Here is a 22,540-nt window from a genome sequence, read left to right on the forward strand (position 1 = left end):
CCAATATCTGCCTTTTACTTAGTTTAGTCTATTTATATTATTGTAATCACTGATAAGATAGGCTTTATGTCTGTCATGTTATTGCTTTCTATATGTCTGTCTTTTTTGTTCAATTATTTTGTGTCTTCTTTTGTTAGATATTTTCTAGTGTACAATTTTAATTCCTTTGTCATTTCTTCTTTTATAATATATTTTTGAGTTATTTTCTTAGTGGTTGCCCTAGGGAAAACTATTAGCATCTTAATGTATAACAATCTGGTCTGGATTAATACCAGCTTAGTTTTCATACTAGATATAAACTTTGCTCCTTTATAGTTCTGTTACCCACCCCAGTTATGGTGTTTTTGTCACAACCTACATTTTTATATAGTGTGTGCCTATTAACATGGATTTATATTTATTGCTACATGCAGTTGTCTTTTGAATTGGATAGGAAATGAAAGGAGTTACAAATAAAAAATATATCATACTGTCTCCACGTGGATTTGAGTAACTGTCTAGTGCCCTTTCAGTCTGAAGGATTAACCTTTAGTATTTCTTTTTAGGGAATGTCTGCTAGTGAAAAACTGTTTTAGTTGATCTTGGAATTTATTAATTTCTCTTTCATTTTTGAAGGACAACTTTGCCAGATACAGAATCCTGGTTGAGTTTTACTTTTCAGCAGTGAGAACATGTCTATTGCTGCCCTCTGGTTTCCATAGTTTCTATTGAGAAATCAGATATTAATATTATTGAGGATCCCCTACACATGACAAGTAACTTGTTTTCAAAATTTTCTTTTTCTTTGGTTTTGACAATTTGAGTATAATGTGTCTATGTGGGTCCCCTTGAATATATTCTACTCAGAGTTTCTGGGATTTGTACATTGACGTTTTTCATCAAATTTAGGATGTTTAAAGCAATTATATATTCAAGTATTTTTTTCTAACACTTTCACTATTTTCTCCTACTGTGACTCCCATAATGTGTATGCTGATTGGCTTGATGGTGTGCCACAGATCCCTAAAGCTATTTACTTTTCTTTGCTCTTTTTTCTTTCTGCTCCTCAGTCTGTTTATTGCCAATTAACCTGTCATCAAGTTTGCTGATTCTTCTCCCTAGTCAAATCTGCTATTGAGACCCTTTAGTGCATTTAGTATACCTTTTTGGAATCTTTCTTTCCTTTTAAAATATCTTTCTTGATATTCTCTATTATATATTACATATATATGAGTCATAGTTTTTATATTTTCTTTCAGTTCTTTGAATATAGTTACTTTACTTCTTTGAATATATTTAAAATAGCTGATTTAAAGTCCTTATCTTCTAAATCTAATGTCTGGTCATTCATAGAGGCAATTTCTATTGTTTGCTTTTATTCCTGGGTATAGGCCATACTTTGTTTCTTTCCATGTCTTGCAATATTTTTGTTAAAATTTGAACATTTTGAATAATATAATGTGCCAATTCTGGAAATCAGATTATCCACCATTCACAGGTTTATTGCTACTGTTGTTTGGTGACTTTTCTGAACTAACTTCGTAAAAGTCCGTTTTTTTTTTTGTCACAGGTGGCCACCAAAGTCTTTTCTCAGTAGTATGGTGGTCAGTTAGTAATTGGGACAGATATTTCCTTAAAGTAACAAATCTCCCATTTATTATTGAGGGGCTCATTGTGCATGCTGGGGCAAGACTTCCACATTCATTTAGGTAGTTTCTAGCTCGGCCTTAGCCTTAAGTTCCTGTTTGTGAAGAGCCTTAAAGTGAATAAGGAGTTAAGAGTTACAGCCTTCTCAGGTATTTCCTGAGCATGCACACAGCCCTACACGTGTGTGGCATACCCTTCTAGATTTGAATTTTTTTAAATCATGTCCTTATTAGTGCTTTTGGTATCTTGTCCAATTAAATCTTGCCTACCTCAAGGTCATAAAGATATTTTGTTTTCTAGTGGTTTTATGGATTCTTAGTCTTATGTTTCATTGTATGATTCATTTTGAATTAATTTTTGTATATTATGTAAAAGTTGGGCCTGTTTTTCGTTTGGAAAACCTGTTGTTTCAGTACTTTTTAAAAATATTTTTTTACTTTATTTTTGAGACAGAGTCTCGCTCTGTCCCCCAGGCTGTAGTGCAGTGGCGCAATCTCGTCTCACTGCAAGCTCCACCTACTGGGTTCACACCGTTCTCCTGCCTCAGCCTCCTGAGTAGCTGGGACTACAAGCACACACCACCACACCTGGCTAATTTTTTTATTTTTTGTAGAGACAGGATATCTTGCTATGTGGCCCAGGATAGTATCAAACTCCTGGCCTCAAGCAATCCTCCCACCTTGGCCTTCGAGTGATGGGATTATAGGTGTGAGTCACTGTGCCTGGCTGGAAGAATGTTTTATGTGTTGTCTAGTCATGAATATGGCACCCTAATTTTTCCAATGTTTTTCTTCTTTGCAAATATAACTAGAAAAAGACATAGTATACTTTATATGTATATTTTATATGTATATATATATACACACACACACGTGTGTATATACGTGTATGTGAACATGTACCCAAGGCCAAGCCAAGAAACAGAACCCTGTCGGAGTCCCACAGGTTCTTCATCTTGTTCCTGTCCCTGGCATGGTTCCACTCCCCAACTAGATGCAACCACCGTCCTGATCTTTGCAATAATTTTGTTTTCTTTAATGATTTTATTATTTTTAAACTTTACATGAATGGAAACATATTGCATATGTGTACTTTATTCTCATTCACCAAAGAATTTCTTCTGTTTATAATTCTAGATTACCAGTGTGTTCTGATTCAATGTTGCTGTCGAGAAGTGAGTTATCAGTTTAATCTTTTGTCTTTAGCTCTTTTTGATTTTTTTTTTCTGCTGGCATTCCACAGTCTTGGTATGATGTTTTTTAATTTATCTGCTTTGAATAAGATTTTAATATATTTTCCAACATTTTTAGTTGTGTTCAGTATGAAGGTTGGTCCTGCTATGATTAGAAATGAGATTTAAATTAAAAAAATAATAAAGTTAGAATCTTATTTACATACTGCTTTGTAACCTACTTTTAAAAACTTTACTATGAGGTTTTTTCCTTGTAATTATAAGTTCTGTTTTTATGAGTGCATAGTATACCTCTACAGGAAAACACTAATTTACTCAATCGATTGTTGCACATTGTAGTTCTTGGTGATTTTCTACTATAATAAATGCTACACAAGATGATTTTTTTATTCACGTGGAATAACTGAAATTAAGACTTATATCAATGCCACCAACTAGATGTGTCCTCACTTAGTTATAAACAAGAGACAACGTGATAGTTTTTGCTCCAAGGGATGTCAGTAGATGGTATGACTACACAACTTACTTGAAAATAAAACAAATAGGGGTGACTGGCGTTACACCCATCCCATGTGGTCACTACCTTTCAGTATTTTCTCAACAATGTATCTAGTGAGGTCACTAGCAATTTTTAAAAATATGAGAATATAAAATATGACAGAGGGTCAATTCAGCCCAGTTAGCTTCCCTACACAGACCTTTCGCTGATCATGCTGCTGTAGTTATTGTGAGAGGTATACGAGAAATCTAATATGAGACATTTGTATATCATCAGACTTTTCCAGTACTAAAAGTGTGAATTCAGAAATACCATTCTGTCTGTTGCTCACATCATTAAGAAGAGGTAAAGCACTCAGAACCCCGACAGCCAGGATTACTCTTAAGAATCTGTGAAATCAAAAACAAGATGTAAATTATTGCTTCCTTTTTTTAAAGCTAAGGTGGAGAGGCAAGCAACCCTTCAAATTCTACTTCTGTGACACTGTACACATATAATGATACTACTGTGTTTCTCTTAAAGAAAAGGCACGCTGTAACTTAAAGCTGATGCCCAACAGGGCCATTCTGGAGTAAGTTACTAGTAGACAAAAGCTATGCTATTTAAATATCTCATAAAAAATAGCTTTTCTTTTTTTAAGTAATAGAGTACCAAAAGCAAAACTTTGAGTTTCCAACATGAGGAAAATTGTGCTATCTGCTAAATGTAGACCAATGACAAAAGGGTTATCATATTTAATAAATAATTGGCTAGTGTATCATCTTGGATCTGTTATTGTTCATCTTTCATTTCAAAAAGCATGTTACTAACCAAATCAATTTCCCAGGGAAGCACTTTACTAATACGGATTTTTGTCACACTTCTTATATAATTTGCTTATTAATTCAAATTAAGCTAGTTTTCTTTCCTAGCTTATCAGTGCAAAAACACTACTGCTTTTTTTTTTTTTTTTTTTTTTAAATGTTTTATTTTTTTTGGAGACGGAGTCTCATTCTTTCACCCAGGCTGGAGTGCAGTGGAATGATCTCGGTTCATTGCAACCTCTGCCTCCTGGGTTCAAGCCATTCCCCCGCCTCAGCCTCCTGAGTAGCTGGGATTACAGATGTGCGCCACCATGCCTGGCTAATGTTTGTATTTTTAGTAGAGACGAGGTTTTGCCATGTTGGCCAGGCTGGTCTTGAACTCCTAAGCTCAGGTGATCCACCCGCCTGGGCCTCCCAGAGTGCTGGGATTACAGGTGTGGGCCATTGCGCCTGGCCAGTACTGCAATTTTAAACAATTGTAGTACTTTGCCATCATGCAAAATAAATTTGATATCCTGTCTCCTACCCAAAATATACGTAATAGTAATGCATTATATAAAATATAATCCTAAATAGTCAAGGGATAAAGTAATATAGGTCTTTCCCATAAAACACTTCTGAAATATTTAAAATTTGAGTTAAAAAAAAGCATCCGCTTTATCAAACACCTTTTGGAGTCTATCTACGTATTATATTGTGTAAGTAACGCTGCTATATCTGGCTTATAACATACAGAAGTGAGACTCAGGATTGAGAAAACACACGATGTAACACTAAAATAACCAAGTAATTCTGTGTGCTCTACAGGTTCATTTGAAATAGGTGGGAAAAAGCACATCTAGTCATAATAACTTTCACAAGGCAATTAGTCACTGTTAATGCAATTTAAAAACAACTGTGGCAATTTCTCTAATTTGTATTTGACATTTCTTTTATGTTCTAGACATAGTGGCATTTTTATTCTTTCTACAAATGTAGGTCATAAAGTTATTGGTTTCATTTACACAACAGTTCACACCTCCACCTCCCTACCACCATCAAAGCAAATAAAATGGAAAGCTTGGTAGACTAGATTCAAGTTTAAAGCACCAAAAGTAAAAACAAAATCACACTTAACATTCATTTTAGGAGATGAAAGGTTTACTTAGAAATTGCAAACATTTAGCAAAGGTAAGACAAACACTATTTTCCATATTCTACAGAAATACAATAATTTATATCTGGCTTGGTACATGGTTACGTAAGAACAAATCTAATGGAAAAAGAATATTTTATTCTACTTTTCTGACACTTATCACAATGTAATAAGTGCCGGTAAGTCCTGGAAGACAGCTGCAGAGGAAGATTAGAATCCCAGGGCTGTTTGTTAATATACATGATTATATTGTAAGAATAATATAAAAACAAAATAGGTAAGATATACAATTAACATGCAATTTAAGCTATATTATTTTGAAGGAACAGGACAGAATTTAGTGAACGCAACTTGAAAATTTGTTAATAATGTATTATAATCAGCATATCACAGTATTTTACATGGTATGGAATTATTCCTCCTTAAATAATGCTTGGCAAATTGGAACAGGTTGATCCTACTTCTAGAGCATATTAAAATGAAGATGAAGGAAAACAAGCAGATAATTCTATTAGATGCTTTTCTAACTATTTTGAATTTGTAAAGTACCATAAATACATGCCTACCTCACCATCTCCAAAGTTAAGATAAAGTCATACTTTGTACTCTATGAATCTGTACTGTCCGGTATAGTAGCCCTTAGCCATATGTGACTATTGAGCACTTAAAATGCGGCCAGTCAGAATTGAGATGTGCTGCGAGTACAAAATACACTCAAATCTAAGACTCAGTATGGAAGAAAAAGAAGATAAGGTGTTTCATTAATAATCTTTTATATTGATTACATGTTGAAATGATATTTTTAATATACTGGGTTAAATAAAATGTTATTAAAATTAATTTTGCTTGTTTCTTTTTTAATATGGCTACTAGAAAATTAAAAATTATGTTGTGGTTCACATTATATTTCTATTGAACAGTGTGGATATAGATAATCTATAGTCATTATATTAGCCTTAGAATTTAGCATCATACTTTAAGCACTCTGGGGTACTAACTCGAATTCCCAGAAACCCATAAGCACACTCTGCATATAAATTATTACAAAATTCACTCTTATCTCTCTGCAAGATATGCATTTTAAGTGAAAAAAGAATTCACAAAATATTGAATCCTTAACAAATGTCAATTAGTATATGGAGAGAGCTAAAGGACTTCAATGTAGACTGTTTATACTGGGGAAAAATAGATCAAGAAACATAGCAGTGCAACAGAGGGAAGACCATTAGTCTCTTCAGTAAAGTAAGTTAGCCAAACTTACCTTTAATGGCCAAGGCCTGACCCTGCACCACAGATTATATACGTAACTTTTCCATTTAAACATAAACTATAAGAAAATCTTAAAACAATATTGATGGCAGCTAACTTAAATTTTCAAGCAATGTAAAATTAACAGGCATGGTGAATTCTAATGGCAGAATATAGTAGCTGAGAACTTCTTTTAAATGAAAGCTCCTCCATGTTAAATTATGCAATTGACTAGTGTCCAAAAAATTTGAGTAAAAAAAAAAAATTAGACGCTATTTAAAAAATCATAACTGGCCTTTGATATTTTTTCTCCCTCTCCTTTTTAAATCTTTTGTAGTGTAAAAGTATTTGGCATACTTATAATACCTTGTCTTTTATTTTTTCTAACTCAAAAACAATAAGTTAATCTAAGAATGCATTCCATTATTTTCCTAAAAACAACATATGCCAAAATACAATACTCACAGTGCTCACCTCAGTCAGCAGCCAGCATCATAGTCATGCATCAGGAACCTCGCCAGGAGGCAATGCCTAATTACATTTGTATTATACACTCTGTTCCTCACAGTTCAAGTAGGAATGTTTATTTGTGTTTTATAAAACTGTTTAATCTTTTTACATTAGGTAAACTCGGTCAAAAATGCTTTGAAAACCACAAATTAACAGATGCTGAAACTACTGTATCATTCATAAAAAGTTCTCCCTCATGCCAAAGATGTTTGGAGAAAACAAGCAGAAGTTTATTGTAACTTCACATTTTACCAGTACCACTCTTAAGACGCTAGAAACAAGTAAGATTTAAGGAAAAATAAAAAGAACCTAAACCCCGATAGTACTGGATATACCAATACAGAGACTGATTGCAGAAGACTACAGTAGTTCTCTCTAGAGTTCAGCGAACTGCTTAAGACATTTAATTACATTTATTAATATGCCTTGCATAAGAAAATACTACTTAAACTTTCACATCTCCTTTCAACTATGTTGTGTATAAATAATATTTTTATTACATGTTACTAACTCCAGCCTAAATAAGCCTCATAAATCATGTCAAATGATATAATTTTAAAATTCCACACATATATTACTCTACAAATATACTCCTTGGTGAAAAGATGTCAACAGTCTCCTTTCTGAAAGCTGTTAGTTTGATGTTAGATCAATCACTGACTAAGCATTTATTGAGCATCTACTATAACTGTACCCAGTCTTCAACTAATAAGAAAAAAATACCTGCTCCAAATGCACGATGAAATAGTATTTGTAAGGGAGGATAATTTACAAACTTTTCTAATAGAATGCTCTTTGAATCAACATCTGAACATATGAAATTATGTGACAAATAAACCTAAATTTATTACGTATCACCTTATAAAGATAAATAAGCAATCGAAAGTGTGCTGCATAGTACCTTGAGGAAAGTGACTGCCATACATAAAATTAAGGCTGATTCCTTAAAGGTATGGAAGAAAAGCCAGAATGTTATTGTTTGTAAATGACTAAAGACCTAATATGAAAAGTTTACATAACTATCTCGTTAATTTGGGCAAATGAGCACTTATGTTAGGTTTCTAACTTTGCTGGAAGATGTTGCTCTAATAAAGAAAACTGCTTTAAATAGGAGCACTTTAAATAGGAGCATACACAAAAATAAAAATCCTTTGTAAATTTCACTTGCAGTATTGTGCAACTGTATATCTTTGCCTTGTGCATTTGAAACTGATTATGTATTTTATGCAAAATGGTATATTTTTCCCAAAGCTAAGAATATGGACAATGATGATAAGACAGCTAAGCTAGTTTTATCTTTCTAGCTTTTATAAACTCTGACTTGTTGAATTCCTACAATGTGCAAGGCAGTATGCAATGTGTTGAACATATATGAAGTCTACACATAAAACAGAGGGAAACTGAAGTCTTTGGAAGCAAAATAGTTGTCAATTTGAAAACCAACAGTAATCATTTTCCTCAACAGTATTTCTAAAAGTTGAGAATGATGTCAACGAAAACAAAATACAATTATTCCCACCTCTACCAAAGATGGAACTGTAATACAGAAATCATTTCCACAGAAGACACAAGAATGTTCATACTAGAGCCATAGGGACCAAAGCAGCAAGATGAACAAAGAGGCAGTCACAGAATATCTACTAGCTACTGTACTGGTAATAGTTTATAAAAAATACGATCTATACTAAAATTTAAGAGCTAATAATATATTTAGCATATTTTTGCCTTTGCTTTTTGCCACTGAATATAAAATTTGTCCTAAATTTACTAAATCTTCTACACCCTGAGGAATAACAACAGACTAATAAAAGTAATGTCAGGGTTCTGGACCATTCTATTGTCCAGAAAGCACAAATTATATATAGCTAATATTCTTGGAAGCACAAAGTTTCATCAGCAGACTAAACTACTGCCCTGTATTGTTCTTAGCAAAGAGTTTGGTTTTACAGTGTTAACATGGCCTGGTGAGAGTAGAGAAGTCAAAGTTGGGAGCCTGAGGTTTCCTCTCCCACCTAAGATCCACAACTGATACACTGGTTTTCTGTCTTCACCATGAACATGGCATATTGCTGCCCTTTAGGAATATATTATTCAACAGTTCTCTGTAAAAGCACTTTGGAATCTTTAGCTATATATTTCTATGAAATTATAGTTGCTATCTTGAACTATGGAATTCCTATCCCTCCCTTCTCCAGATACAAACAGATAAAGTGATACATTTAAAATTTCATCTATGCATTTACTTCTTTTCCTCCAGTATCTGAAAGAAAGCAAGTACTGTTTTCACCCTTTCAACTATATTACATTATGCCTGAATTTGAGAGGGAAGGAAGGTCCTAAAGTAAGGCAAAGGATTCATTTAGGACAACGTTCTGGTATTTTAGGGCAGAGTGCCACTGTTTCCCGTTGGACACAGGTTTCAGACTAATCTATTTGTGCACACACCATCCTCTAAATGGGATGCCTCCAACCCCCAAAACATTAGTTGCCAGAAAGAAAGAACTAAATATTGGTAGGGTCCTTAAAATGATAACTAATGGAATAATCAAAGCATCCTGCCTGCTTATATCAGTCTCTCACTGAAGGATAAAATACCCTATGGGGCCATGCCTAGCGATGGGAATAAATAAAACAATGGGCCACAATCAACTGTTTGATAAAACTTCCATCCTGTTTTCTTAAACATTAAATATAATCTTGCTCCCAAAAAAGTAAGAAAGGCACTCAAATTAACACAGTCCTATAGTTATTTTTTAAAAGACACTATGTGACAATAAGGAATTCTTGGGGTTGATTTTTCTTCTTCATTAACTTCCCAGTGCCTCTACACATCTCTCCATTAACTGGGAGCTTATTACAGAGCATACCTAGGTGTGGGGAGGCAGCAACACATAAAGTGCTAGGGTTTGCACAGTTCTATTTGAGAAATTTATTCAAAACAAAAGGTTCAGTTGTTATCAGGTTCAAATTTTCTAGCACACTTTAAATATCTGTAAGTTTTAAAATATAATTTTCCAATAGCAAAATAATAGTTAGCTTAAAACAGCTTTTTAGAAAAAAAAAATCATGTTACTTCCCTTTACAACTAAATCTTTAGCATCTTCTATAACTCAGGGGAACTAGGGTAGGGATTATTAGATTGTTATACAGTAGGTGGTATCTGCCATCTTGTGCTATATAACAGAAAATTATTAAACTGATAATTTGTTTGCTTCAATATTAAAAATTCTTTTTACACGCACATACATGTGTGTGTGGCCTAACAAGAATAAATTGGCATGACCTGAACATACCTAAGTGCAATATGATCTACTATGTATTTGCTTTCCTGCAAACTACTGCATAAAAATCCAAAAACTTTTGTTTCCGTATCTTGTATCACATAAGCCCTTATTTGAAAACTTAAGTACTTTTAGAGATAACCTGTATGTATTTAACCCTACTAATAATTAAGCCTTTAAGTGAGAACTGTACCATAGGAATAAGAAATATGACTGAAAGTCTGGGCCCAGAGTTTCTTAAGACGTAATAAAATGCTAAAACCTAGAGAAGACAAAGGGGACATTAATATGTATCAAATCCCTAAGCTTACAAAGTGACTCACACAGATTTAAGAAATACCTGAAAGAGTCACAGTTCAAGTTGTGGGGAAACAAGGAGAAGCATAAAATGATGATACGTGCACAGGTACAGATCAGTAAGTCACTGAAATCAAAGAATTTCTTCAGATGACCAAAAGCAGTTCTGCCTCTGTGCAGGATCTAATACCGCAAATGAACAGCAAGTGGTGTTCTTAATGCAAGTGGGTTCTTCAGCTCTACAAGTTTTAGTATATGTTATAGTACAGTTAATTGACAATTACAGAGCTGCATTTCTTGGCTGGGATTTAACAAGTTTAAACAAGGTAATGAAATGAAGAAAAAAAAGTCTAAATCAACTTATTCTATAGGCGATAGCGCTTCCCACGTATTACGAAACTAGAAAGCATCATTCATTCACAATCCATTGCACTAATCCATCAATTTCTCAATCATCACTCATTCTTATCACTCCCAAACAATCTTTCTCTTCTTCTGTTAGTCATTCACTAATTTAATAAATATTTAATGAGTCCTCACAATGTGCAGGGCACAAGTAGAATCTGAAAAACACCGTATTGCCAAAACAGGTACACTAAAGTACACTAAGGTACACTAAAAGTGGGGTGAAGGTGGTGGTGGAGACAGTTACAGAGCTTAATGCTTTTTGCTTGTCAGTAGTATTCTTAATCCACAGTATGGTACGATGACCCACTGTTCTTTCAGTGAAAGTTTAATGAAATACATGTCAATAAGCCATCTTTTCCTTTTAACAATTAGTTATAGAAAAATAAGTGAAGACTAACAAGTCCCAGAAAATAGACACATCCTTTCTACTACATGAGCTCAGTCAAAGACATTATCATGCTACAGCTAGCGGGTTTAAATATTAACCACTTAGGAAAAAAAACAACCATATAGGGCAATATTAGGATTTTCTGTGAATGAACAATTAAAAAATGCAAACTCCAGAAATAAAGCAGCACACAAAAGTTACATACTAACAGTATCCTTTGGGTATTTGTATTTTTGCTCTCTACTTAAAACTTTTAGGAAGAAACCAAGACATATTAAAGGACTGCACGGCTTCAAAAGAGTGGGTTAAGAGCCTTAGAAGATATGAAAATAGTTAACACCAAAGATGGGCAAGATCATCAGTGGAAGGTACACAAAGGCATGGAGCACTATAAAAATTTAGCTAGTGTTTCATAGGGTATTGTCACTCATTTCCTGATATTTTTTCACATCAAAGCATAATAAGCCCTATTACTCAAAATGTGAAAAACGATTTTTAGGAAAAAAGGTAATACTGAGTTTGGCCAGAATCTGGCGACATATTTTAGTGGAATGGGTTGAACCACCCATGTCTTTTCTGTGTAGTTTGCCCCCAAACCCTCACAGGAGCTAAAAATCATAAACTTATGATTTTATCCATAGAGGTCTAGGTGGACCTTGAGGTATTTGATTCAAAATATGTTTTGTACACAAAGGACCATGGAATTATGTTCTTAATGGCATTTTTTCATCTAAATAATATAAAAGCTACAAAAAGGTAATTTTTGACTTGAGAGAAGAACAAATTCTGTCTACTGGGGCCAGGCTAGACAACATTTCTGGCATTCTTAAGTCTCACTCACTTAAACAGTCTGCCACTCAACAAAACCAGGATGCCCAAGAAAAGGACATATTTCTGCTTCTTTAAGGCGATGTACCTAACTCAAGTCCAGGCTTTCTATAACAGTGAGACAGAGAGGTTTACTTTCCCTACATCTTTATCCCCACTTTGCAAATCACCTAGCCAGTAAAAAGCACAACAGGCAAAGCATGGTTGTCACACTTATTTCTGCCACTATTACTCACATTCTGCACAGAGATAGGACAACTGACAGCTTCCATCATTAGGGAAACTTTTAGAAGGGCCACTCTTGTTGATATTTCTGGTATATGAATGTATTTTAGATGAGGTATGAAATTCATTGCAAATAGGGGGTAGAAATCTTGAAGACACACCCCTGAAGTAAGAAAGGAAAGATATACAAAAAATGACACATGAAAGTGACAAAAAATATGTAATGGATTGGCAAAACAGAAAGTATATGAAAAGAAGAAACACAGACCATTTACAAAAGGGCAAATATAAGAAAGCAGACATTACATGGCCCATTCCCCACCCTCACCCCACCTACCTGAAAAACTCAGCCCTTGTTATTGAAAACATAAGATACAGCTATAATGTGGATACTTTGGTACCTCATCCCTGATTAAGTTCAGTATAAAAGTGTTTTGTTTTGCACATACTATTCCTTCCCCTGGCATTTGCCAGTAAACTTTAATAGTCACTTCATGATAATTTTGTAGTCTCCATAGTGTATCCTCAATAATTTAGATTTTTAAAAAGGAAGATTTTTATGGATATATTTCTTTATATATTTCTCTCATTTGTTATAAGTAAATTTAAAATTAAAAAGTAGTAATAGCTAAAAACAGCATTCCAGGTTTTCAGAAAGAAAAAAAAAATCAACTGTATAAGGACTGACGTGTTTTGGCATATACCAAATTTGAGGTAAAAATAATCTATCAAAACTAGCAATAAAAATAATTTTCCTTTACTGCAATTACATAAACTCTTAAATTAGTTTTTTTTTTTTTTTTAAATAACCATTTAAAAAATGGATTACACTGGAAGCATTTTTTTCATATAAATTCCAATACTTCTGACTTTGGTAATTGGGTAGAACAGGCTACAGAAAGAGAACTAGTTTATATTTTTACACATTCACCCATCTAGCCATTTGATTCTTAAAACAATTACATCAAGTTATTCAGCATTCATACCAACATTTCAGCATTCATACCAACATTCTTAAGTTGAACTGCAACATAAATGTTTATTTTCAACTTGTTTTAGAGACAGGGTCTCAACTCTGTTGCCCAGGCTGAGTACAGTGGTGCAATCATGGCTCACTATAGCCACAAACACCTGGGGCTCAAACAATCCTTCTGCCTCAGCTTCCTGCGTAGTTAGGAACACAGGTGCATAGCACTATGCCTAGCTATTTTTTTTTTTTTTTTAAACTTTTTGTAGAGATGGGGTCTTGCTATGTTGCCCAGGTTGGTCTCAAAGTCCTGGGCTCAGGCGATCCTCCTGCCTAGGCCTTAAATTTTTAATTTTTAAAATAATTTGCCTATGCAGCAATTGGACTGAGGTGGGTAGAGGTGTGTATGTGAACCAATCAGGAAAACCAAATGAGAAGCCCCACTTACAGAAATACAAAGGGTGAGAAGTTCAACAGAAAATTTAAGACACGTTGTTTAGCACGAAGGAACTATACAACTATTTTATCCCCACAGGAATGCCAGTTATTAACAAAATAAATAAAATGAAAGATTTACTATGGACTTTCAACCTAAAGATGAAGAACATATGGTTAGCCAATAATAGTAAACAGTTCATGCAACTATGTAAATAATAAAAGAAAGCAATATTGCACTAAAAGGGGAACCTTGTAGGACTAATTCACCTCTTTCATTGACTCAAAGTAACCAGCCATTTCCTGTATGCACTGGCAAACCTGGCTTGCTCCACGTTCCGACAGGTGGACAATACTTGATCAATGAACCTGTGCTCCATTTCTAGGCCTAGAGAGTCTGGAGCTGGTGTCCGCTTCAGGCGTTTGGTTTCCTGGGAATAGCCTTGCTTGCTAGAGTCATTCAGTCCATCCACTTCCATTGCCTGAGACAGTTGGGAGCCTGCTGGGATAAGGTGCAAGTCACTCAAAGTCCCCCCAGGGCTGTCTGCAGGTGACAACTGGGTCATGCTGTGAGGAAACCTACCATTTAAGTGATGCTGAAGGTAGAAAATATGCCGCCTGCGATAGAGAGGGGAAGGAAGAGAATAAAGAAAATCACATTTTTTTCATATTCCGGAAAAAAAGTTTGCAATTTCAAAACATACAGTATTCAGTTCACTGTCCACTTCATAACCAAGTTATACAGGGGAAGGAGGAAAAACAGTGGCAATGATGTTCCAGGATATTTGGACAAAGAAAGTCTTATAACCCCAGCTTACAGGTTTGTTTGTGAGAAAGAATACGGTCCTAAGGTTTTTCATAAGCATTTACTGAGATGACAATGACTTGGAGATGGTACTCTATGGTAACTATAACATAAAACTAGAAATATGTGATAGTCTTATTTCTGCTACAAATTATAAATATAAAGCAAAACCAAAAACGAACCTCATTGATATCCTGGAAGAAAAGTGATTCAGAAATAAGGGGATTGAACAGTTCCTTTAGAGGCTGAATCTGTGGCCTCTATCAAATACTTTAATAAAAATAACGTATCTGTTGTAGGGCGTCTTATTCCCTAAAAGTCAACTGAACTTTACCCTAAATCCATCACCAACTACAGTTTTAAACATCCACATGCACTGGGGATGTGCTGAGCTCTGAGCAAAACATGTTAAAAAGATACAGTTCCTGTTCTCCCTTTGAGAAGAGCAATTCTCCTGCCCTTAGAACCACCTAGAATTGTTTGTTAAAAATGAAGATTCTCGTGCCTAATCTCCAAAAATTTCAATTCAGTGGGGGCACATCTATGTACAATGAACTGTATAAGCTCTAGGTTGTTATATCTCATCATTCACATTGGCAACTCTAAGCCCTTAAAAGAGAATTCTATTCATTTTCCTTGCATATTCTGAAGCAGACAGGGAGCATATAATGTACCAGTTTTACAAGGGGTAAAACTTAAAGGCCAGATAAGCTGCCTAATGACAATGAGTCAGCAGTAGAAAACTGGCCTATGGCACAACTAGTTTATATTATGCTTTGCAGATATTGGTTTTTTTTTTTTTTTTTGAGACACTCTCGCTCTGTCACCCAGGCTGGAGGGCAGTGTGGCACAACCTTGACTCACTGCAAGCTCCGCCTCCCGGGTTCACACCATTCTCCTGCCTCAGCCTCCCGAGTAGCTGGGACTACAGGCGCACACCACCATGCCCAGCTAATTTTTTGTATTTTTACTACAGACGGGGTTTCACTGTGTTAACCAGGATGGTCTAGATCTCCTGACCTTGTGCTCCACCCTCCTGGGCCTCCCAAAGTGCTGAGATTACAGGCCAGATATTGTATTTTTTACAAACCGAAGGTTTGGCAATCTTATGTCAAGCAAGTCTATCAGCACAATTTTTCCAACTAAATGTGGTCACTTTTTGTCTGTGTCACATTTTGGTAACATTCCTAATATTTCAAACTTTTTCAAGATTATTATATCTGTTATGTGATCTGTGATCAGCGATCTTTGATGTTACTACTATAACTATTTTGGGGTGTCACAAACACACCCATATAAGATGGTAAACTGAACCAATAAATGTGTGTGTTCTGACTGCTCCACCAACCAGCTCTTCCCCCATCTCTCTCCCTCACCCTAGGCCTCCCTGTTCCCTGAGATACAACAATATTGAAATTAGGCCAATCAATAACCCTACAATGAACTCTAAGTGTTCAAGTGAAAGGAAGAGTCACAGATCTCTCACTTTAAATCAAAAGCTAGAAATGATTAAGCTAAATGAGGAAGGCATGTCCAAAGCTGAGAGAGGCTGAAAGGCAGGCCTCTCATACCAGTTAGCCAAGTTGTCAATGCAAAGGAAAGTTTTTGAAGGAAATTAAAAGTGGTACCCCAGTGAACACAAAAATGATAAGCAAAACACAGTCTTACTGCTGATATGGAGAACGTTCTAGTGTTCTGGATAGAAGAGCAGATCAGCCACAACATTCCCTTAAGGCAAAACCTAATCCAGACTAAGGCTCTAATGCTCTTTAATTCTAAGACTGAGAGAGGTGAGGAAGTTGGAGAAAAAGAGTTTGGAGTTAGCAGAGATTGGATCATGAGGTTTAAGGAAAGAAGCCATCTCTATAACATAAAAGTACAAAGTGAAGTAGCAAATGCTGATGTAGAAGCTGCAGCAAGGTATCCAGAAGACCTAGCTAAGATCCCTGATGAGGGCAGCTATACTGACAAGAGATTTTCAATGTAGATGAAATACCCTTCTATTGAAAGATGCCGTCTAGGACTTTCATAGCTAGAGAGAAATCCATGCCAAGTTTCAAAGGACAGTCTGACTCTTGGTAAGGGCTAATGTAGCTGGTGACTTTAAGTTGAAGCCAGGGCTCATTTACCATTCCAGTAATCTTAGGGCCCTTAAGAATTATGCTAAGCCTACTCTGCCTGTGTTCTATCAACAGAATAACGAAGCCTGGATGAAAAGACATATGTTGACAGCACGTCCATTTAAAGAATGGTTAACTGAATATTATGAGCCCACTGTTGAGAACTGCTGCTCAGAAAAAAAGGATTCCTTCCAAAATATTACTGCACACTAACTATGCACCTAGTCATGTGAGAGCTCTGATTGAGATGTACAAAAAGATTCATGTTGCTTTCATGACTGCTAACACAGCATTCATTCTGTAGCCCATGGATCAAGGAAAAACTTCAACTTTCAAGTCTTGTTAAGAAATACATTTCATAAGGCTATAGCTGCCACAGATAGTGATTCCTCTGATGGATCTGGGCAAAGTAAATTGAAAACCTTCTGAAAATGGTTCACCATTTTAGATACCAATTAAGAACGTTTGTGATTCATGGGAGAAAGTCAAAATATCAACATGAACAAAACTCTGAGAGAAGGTGATTCCAACCCTCATGGATGACTTTGAGGAGTTCAAGACTTCAGTGTAGTAAGTCATTGCAAATGTGGTAGAAATTACAAGAGAACTAGAATTGGAAGTGGGGCCTGAAGATGTGACTGAATTGCTTACAATCTCATGATAAAACTTGGATGGATGAGGAGTTGCTTTCTACGGATGAACCAAAATAAAAAGTGTTTTGTTGAAATAGAATCTACTCCTGGTGAAGATGCTGTGAAATGAACATTGTTGAAATGACAACAAAGGATTTAGAATATGACACAAACTTATTTGATAAAGCAGCAGCAAGGTTTAAGAGGACTCCAATTTTGAAAGAAGTTCTACTGTGGGCAAAATGCTGTCAAACAGCATCACATACTACAAAGAAATCTTTTATGAAAGAAGAGTCAAACTTCATTGCGATCTTATTTTAGGAAATTGCCACAGCCACCCCAACCTTCAGCAACCACCACTCTGATCAATCAGCAGCCACCAACACTGAGGCAATACCTTTCACCAGGAAAATACTGCAACTTGCCGAAGGGTTAGATGATCGTGAGCATTTTTTAGCAATCTAGTATTTTAATTAAAATACATAGTTTTTTTTTTTAGACATACTGCTGTTGCACACTTCTTAGACTACAGTGTAATGTAAAAGTAACTTTTATATGCACTGGGAAACAAAAAAATTGTGTGGCTTACTTTATTGCTTTATTCACTTTATTGCAGTGGTCTGGAACTGAATCTGTGATATCTCTGAGGTATGCCAGTAGCTTAAAAGATCTATCTTTTCTCTTGAAAACATGAAATAAGTGACTTGGTTTTAAGAGAAAAAGAGCATTCTCTACTAATGAAGGTGCCAAAGAGGGGAGATAATCTTTTGTTCTGAATATATTTAGTAAGGAAAAGCAGCTGACCAGGTCTCCTCAAATAACCTACAAGACAGACTAGACTGAAGAAAGAAAGAAAATCTCAATAACTTTAGAAATAGGCAATTTTAAAGAATGCCTACCTCCTTCCTGCCTAGTGCAGGCAAGTCTTTCATTTACAAATACAATGCTATGGCCTAAAGTAGAATCTGTATTTATGAAGATGAAGACGCCTCCAAATAAAGGAAGATCCAAAAGAAATGAAGCTGGGAAGGGATCACATACGTGACTTCATTCCAACATACTGTCAAATGTACTCACAACTGAAGTGGATAGATTGCTAACCCTTTTTCACTTTTTGCTACCAGACTTTCCCCTCTCTCAAAGATAAATTCTCTTACACTTTAAACAAAAAGTGTCAAGAGATTATACTTCAGGTAAGTTAATTTGCAGACCATCAGGGTTGGAAAAATGATAAAGCATACCTTATTCTCGGGGTCTAATCAAATCTCAATCCTGACTGTGCATCAATATTATGTGTTGAGTTTTTTCTCAAAAAAAAAAAAAAAAAAAAAAAAGGCCAGACATGGTGGCTCACGCCTGTAATCCCAGCACTTTGGGAGGCTGAGGCAGGTGGATCACCTGAGGTCAGAAGTTCAAGACCAGCCTGGCCAACATGGTGAAACTCCATCTCTACTAAAAATACAAAACTAGCCAGGTGTGGTGGTGAGCGCCTATAATCCCGGCTACTCGGGAGGCTGAGGCAGGAGAATCTCTTGAACCTGGGAGGCAGAGATTGCAGTGAGCCGAGATTGTGCTATTGCACTCCAGCCTGGGCAAGAAGAGTGAAACTCTGTCTCAAAAAAAAAAAAAAAAAAAAGAGAGAGAGAGAGAGATGGCAGCAATTCATCCTAGATATGCTAAGTATTAGTATCTCCAAGGAAGGAGTCCAAAAACTTTTGATTCTGTTTTATTTTGGAACTAACACAGGTTATTCTACTGCACAGTCAAGGCTGAATATCACCATCCTAAGCTGCAGGCAGAGATCTACATGAGCAATCTCTTATTAATGATGATGATGATGATGATGATCCAAAACCTCTTGTATTCAGTCAGGCAAAGCTCAACAATCAGATGACCATGTTTACCCAAGCAGGCAGGAATCAGGTGTAACTAACACCTTCTGCAGCTCTCATGAGGACACGCATAGTTTTGTGTAGAAAATAGATTTTCCCTTTTCTTACCTATGACACCAAAGGGTTTCGTGTCCTGGGTAGGAATCAATAAGATCAGTGCTGAATTCAACTTCTTCTTCTAGAAGATGGTGAAGATTAATCCTTGGTTCCTCTGTTGAAACTGCTGCTTCCTCATCTTTTGGAAGAACTAGCGCTGGCTCACTTCTCAAAGGATTTTGCTCCATCACAGAACTGTCTATCACAGTTTGGCTAATCAAAGACTTTAGCAAAAACTGGCGGTAGTGAAATCCACTGTGGTCTGAAACGTGCATAGATGCCCAATGTTTAGTAGAAGACAGTTCATCAAGAAGAATCTTGTAAGAAGAAAAAAGGGAAGTAAGAAGAAGAGTTCCCAAAGGTTCTTCTTTCTCCATTATTGCCTCTGATTTCTCTTTGATTTGTTCCTTTTTTGACAAGGCCATTCTTACCAATATTTTGTACACAATGTCCAGCACAGTGCTCTCACTTAGTGGAAGCTTCATACATGCAAATTTTCTCTTCCCCATATAAAAGTGATAGATTTTTTTTTTTAAGATTAAAGAATTTAAGAACTCATTTGTCCTCCTTCCCTTAGACCTTGACTACTCACATTCTGATTGATACACACAGAGAAGGAAAGACAAATTCTAAAATAATGATGAGTATTAGGGTATTCATTTACAAGTAATGCTGACGTAAAAGGAAAAATATAAACTCAGATTACTTTCATATAAACTTTATTTTACATTTAATAAATGTGTATAATATCTAACTTATTATGTCTTCAACAATAGGCTCAGTGAAATTATTTGTTCTTCAGTATAAGCGCCCTGAGGGCAGAGACCATGTTTGTCTTGTTCACTACTTAATTATAAGGGATTAGTAGAAAAACATGATGCACTAATAATAAGATTGTTTCAAGAGCTCGTGACTTTAACTATTTGTCTCAAACTTATTTAACAATAATAAATGGGTTTTAAAAGAAATGAAATAAAATTCAGCAGTAAATTGTTTAAATCTTTGTGATACCACTATCTTGCAAACTGAAGAATTTCAAATGAAATGCTTTTTTAAAAAGCAGCACTTATGCAAAAATAAGTTATTTGAGAGTGTCTTGGACAGGTAGCAAACATAAATCAGTGAAAGGTATATCAAGTGCCTACCATGTTCCATCAGAGGATTTTCAGACCAGCTAAGGAAAAAAGATACACATTTGTGAACAGTTAACAATATAGACAGCATAATGCTGAATGCCACCTTTACCTGTCTGTCAAAGGTCCCAGACAAATGCCTTCTCCTGTACCATGATCTTTTTTCCATTTCTTACACCATTTTTCTTCCCCGGGGATCTTTCCTTTTCCTGAACCCCCACAGTACTTATGTATTGCATCATATTTATTAAAGAATTTCAGTGCATCTCTTCATTCCCATTAAACTCAGTGAGTGAGGGCTTTAAGATATTTATTCATTCCTATTTGATACTTCAATCCTCCTATACCTACTGACATCAGAGTGGATACATAAATATTTTATGAAATGAATGAATGAACAATTTAATAAATAAGGCGAATAGTATAAAGGAGTAAGATTACTTCCAGCCAAGACAGTCAAGTTGTATCAGTGATATGTTTTAAACATCTCCTTTAAGTTCCAATGAGTTTATTCACAGCCACCTAAATTTATTACAGAGGTTAGAGCTGGCAAGTCTCTGAGAAATGGAACACAGTATCTTTATTTGATTTTAAAAGGCGAGCAAAAAATAGCACCAGATAAACTCCTACCTGAAATAAAAACTAATCTTACGTTTATTACATTTTTGAAAAATAAACCTGTAGAACATTCTGGCTATAATACAGCAGCTTTTTTATTTTGGCATGGCTTCTTAGTATGGATTGAAAAGAGTACTCTACTTATTTAAAGTGAACTTATATAATACGAAAAACATTTAGATTATTTCTAACTGGATATTTCTATGTATAAAATTGCAGTTTATTATTTAATTTTGAGGCAAAAATGGCACATAAATAAAAGATGTTCTGGCTGGGTGCGGTGGCTCATGCCTGTAATCCCAGCACTCTGGGAGGCGGACGGATCACCTGAGGTCAGGAGTTGGAGACCAGCCTGGCCAACATGGTGAAACCCTGTCTCTATTAAAAATACAAAACTTATCAGGGCGCAGTGGTGCATGCCTGTAGTCCCTGTTACTCGGGAGGCTGAGGCAGGAGAATAACTCGAACCTGGGGGGCAGAGGTTGCAGTGAGCCAAGATTGCGCAACTGTACTCCAGCCTGGGTGACAAAACGAGACTCCATCTCAAAAAGGAAAAAAATATACATATATTTTCAACAAAATCACTTTCTTAAAAAAATTATTAGGCTTTTAAAGAGAAAATTCACTATATTCTTTTCCCTAAGATATAAAGATGCATATTAAATGAAAGAAGAAACTTTAACTGGAATTTCAGGGCATTTCCTTGTTAGAATAAAAAGATATAAAGATATAGGGAATGATTTTTTTTAAAAAGACAGCAATTACTTTTAGGTGATCCAATTAACTTTTAAGTGATCTAAAGATACTATATAAAGATATGGCTTTAATGTACGGTACTGATGGGATAAATGACCTTTATGTGATATACCTTAAATATCTTCCTTTTCCTATTTCCATATGAAAATATGAGTAAGTGAGTAAATAAACTATAAGAAAACTGCAGATGCAGGGCTATGAAAAAGAGGGATAACATGTTAAAAATACATATGCTGTAGGTCCTGTAAACTTTTAAAAATAACATTTGGGCTTTCTTCTGATTATAAAAGTGATACAAAATGATCAATATAGAAAATTCCAATAATACGGAAAAATATAAAAAAGCAAACAAAAATCCATTATTTTGTTGGCCAGAGATCACTACTTGTAACATTCTGGCATAAAACAAATCTTTCAGGTTTTTTTCTATGTATGCACATGCACAGAGTTTATTTTTAACAAAAATCTGGGATATTCTTTTGTACTAATTTTATTCCACTTCAATTATAAATATATTCCTATGGCATTAAATATTATTTTATAATTTTTAACTCGTAAAATATTTCACCCTCAGGATTATCAGAATTTAACCATTCCCCTGTTCGTTTCTACTCTTGTATAAGTAACACTCATATATAAATCTATG

At 35.2% G+C, this 22,540-nt stretch overlaps 1 protein-coding gene across 1 annotated transcript in view; it reads right to left on the bottom strand.

Annotated features, from left to right (window-relative positions):
* Positions 1-5,242: 5,242 nt before the first annotated feature.
* Positions 5,243-22,540, bottom strand: part of PTAR1 (protein prenyltransferase alpha subunit repeat containing 1) — a 98,648-nt gene continuing 81,350 nt past the window's right edge. Inside the window, exons 8-10 of the mRNA XM_011970199.1 lie at positions 19,400-19,704; positions 14,426-14,460; positions 5,243-14,344 (exon numbers count right to left, since the gene is read on the bottom strand). Coding sequence (XP_011825589.1) covers positions 14,118-14,344; positions 14,426-14,460; positions 19,400-19,704 — 567 coding nt within the window. The 3' untranslated portion in view covers positions 5,243-14,117. The remainder of the gene's footprint in view (positions 14,345-14,425; positions 14,461-19,399; positions 19,705-22,540) is intronic.

This window comes from Mandrillus leucophaeus, unplaced genomic scaffold (assembly GCF_000951045.1).
Source record: "Mandrillus leucophaeus isolate KB7577 unplaced genomic scaffold, Mleu.le_1.0 Scaffold93, whole genome shotgun sequence".
NCBI lineage: Eukaryota > Metazoa > Chordata > Mammalia > Primates > Cercopithecidae > Mandrillus > Mandrillus leucophaeus.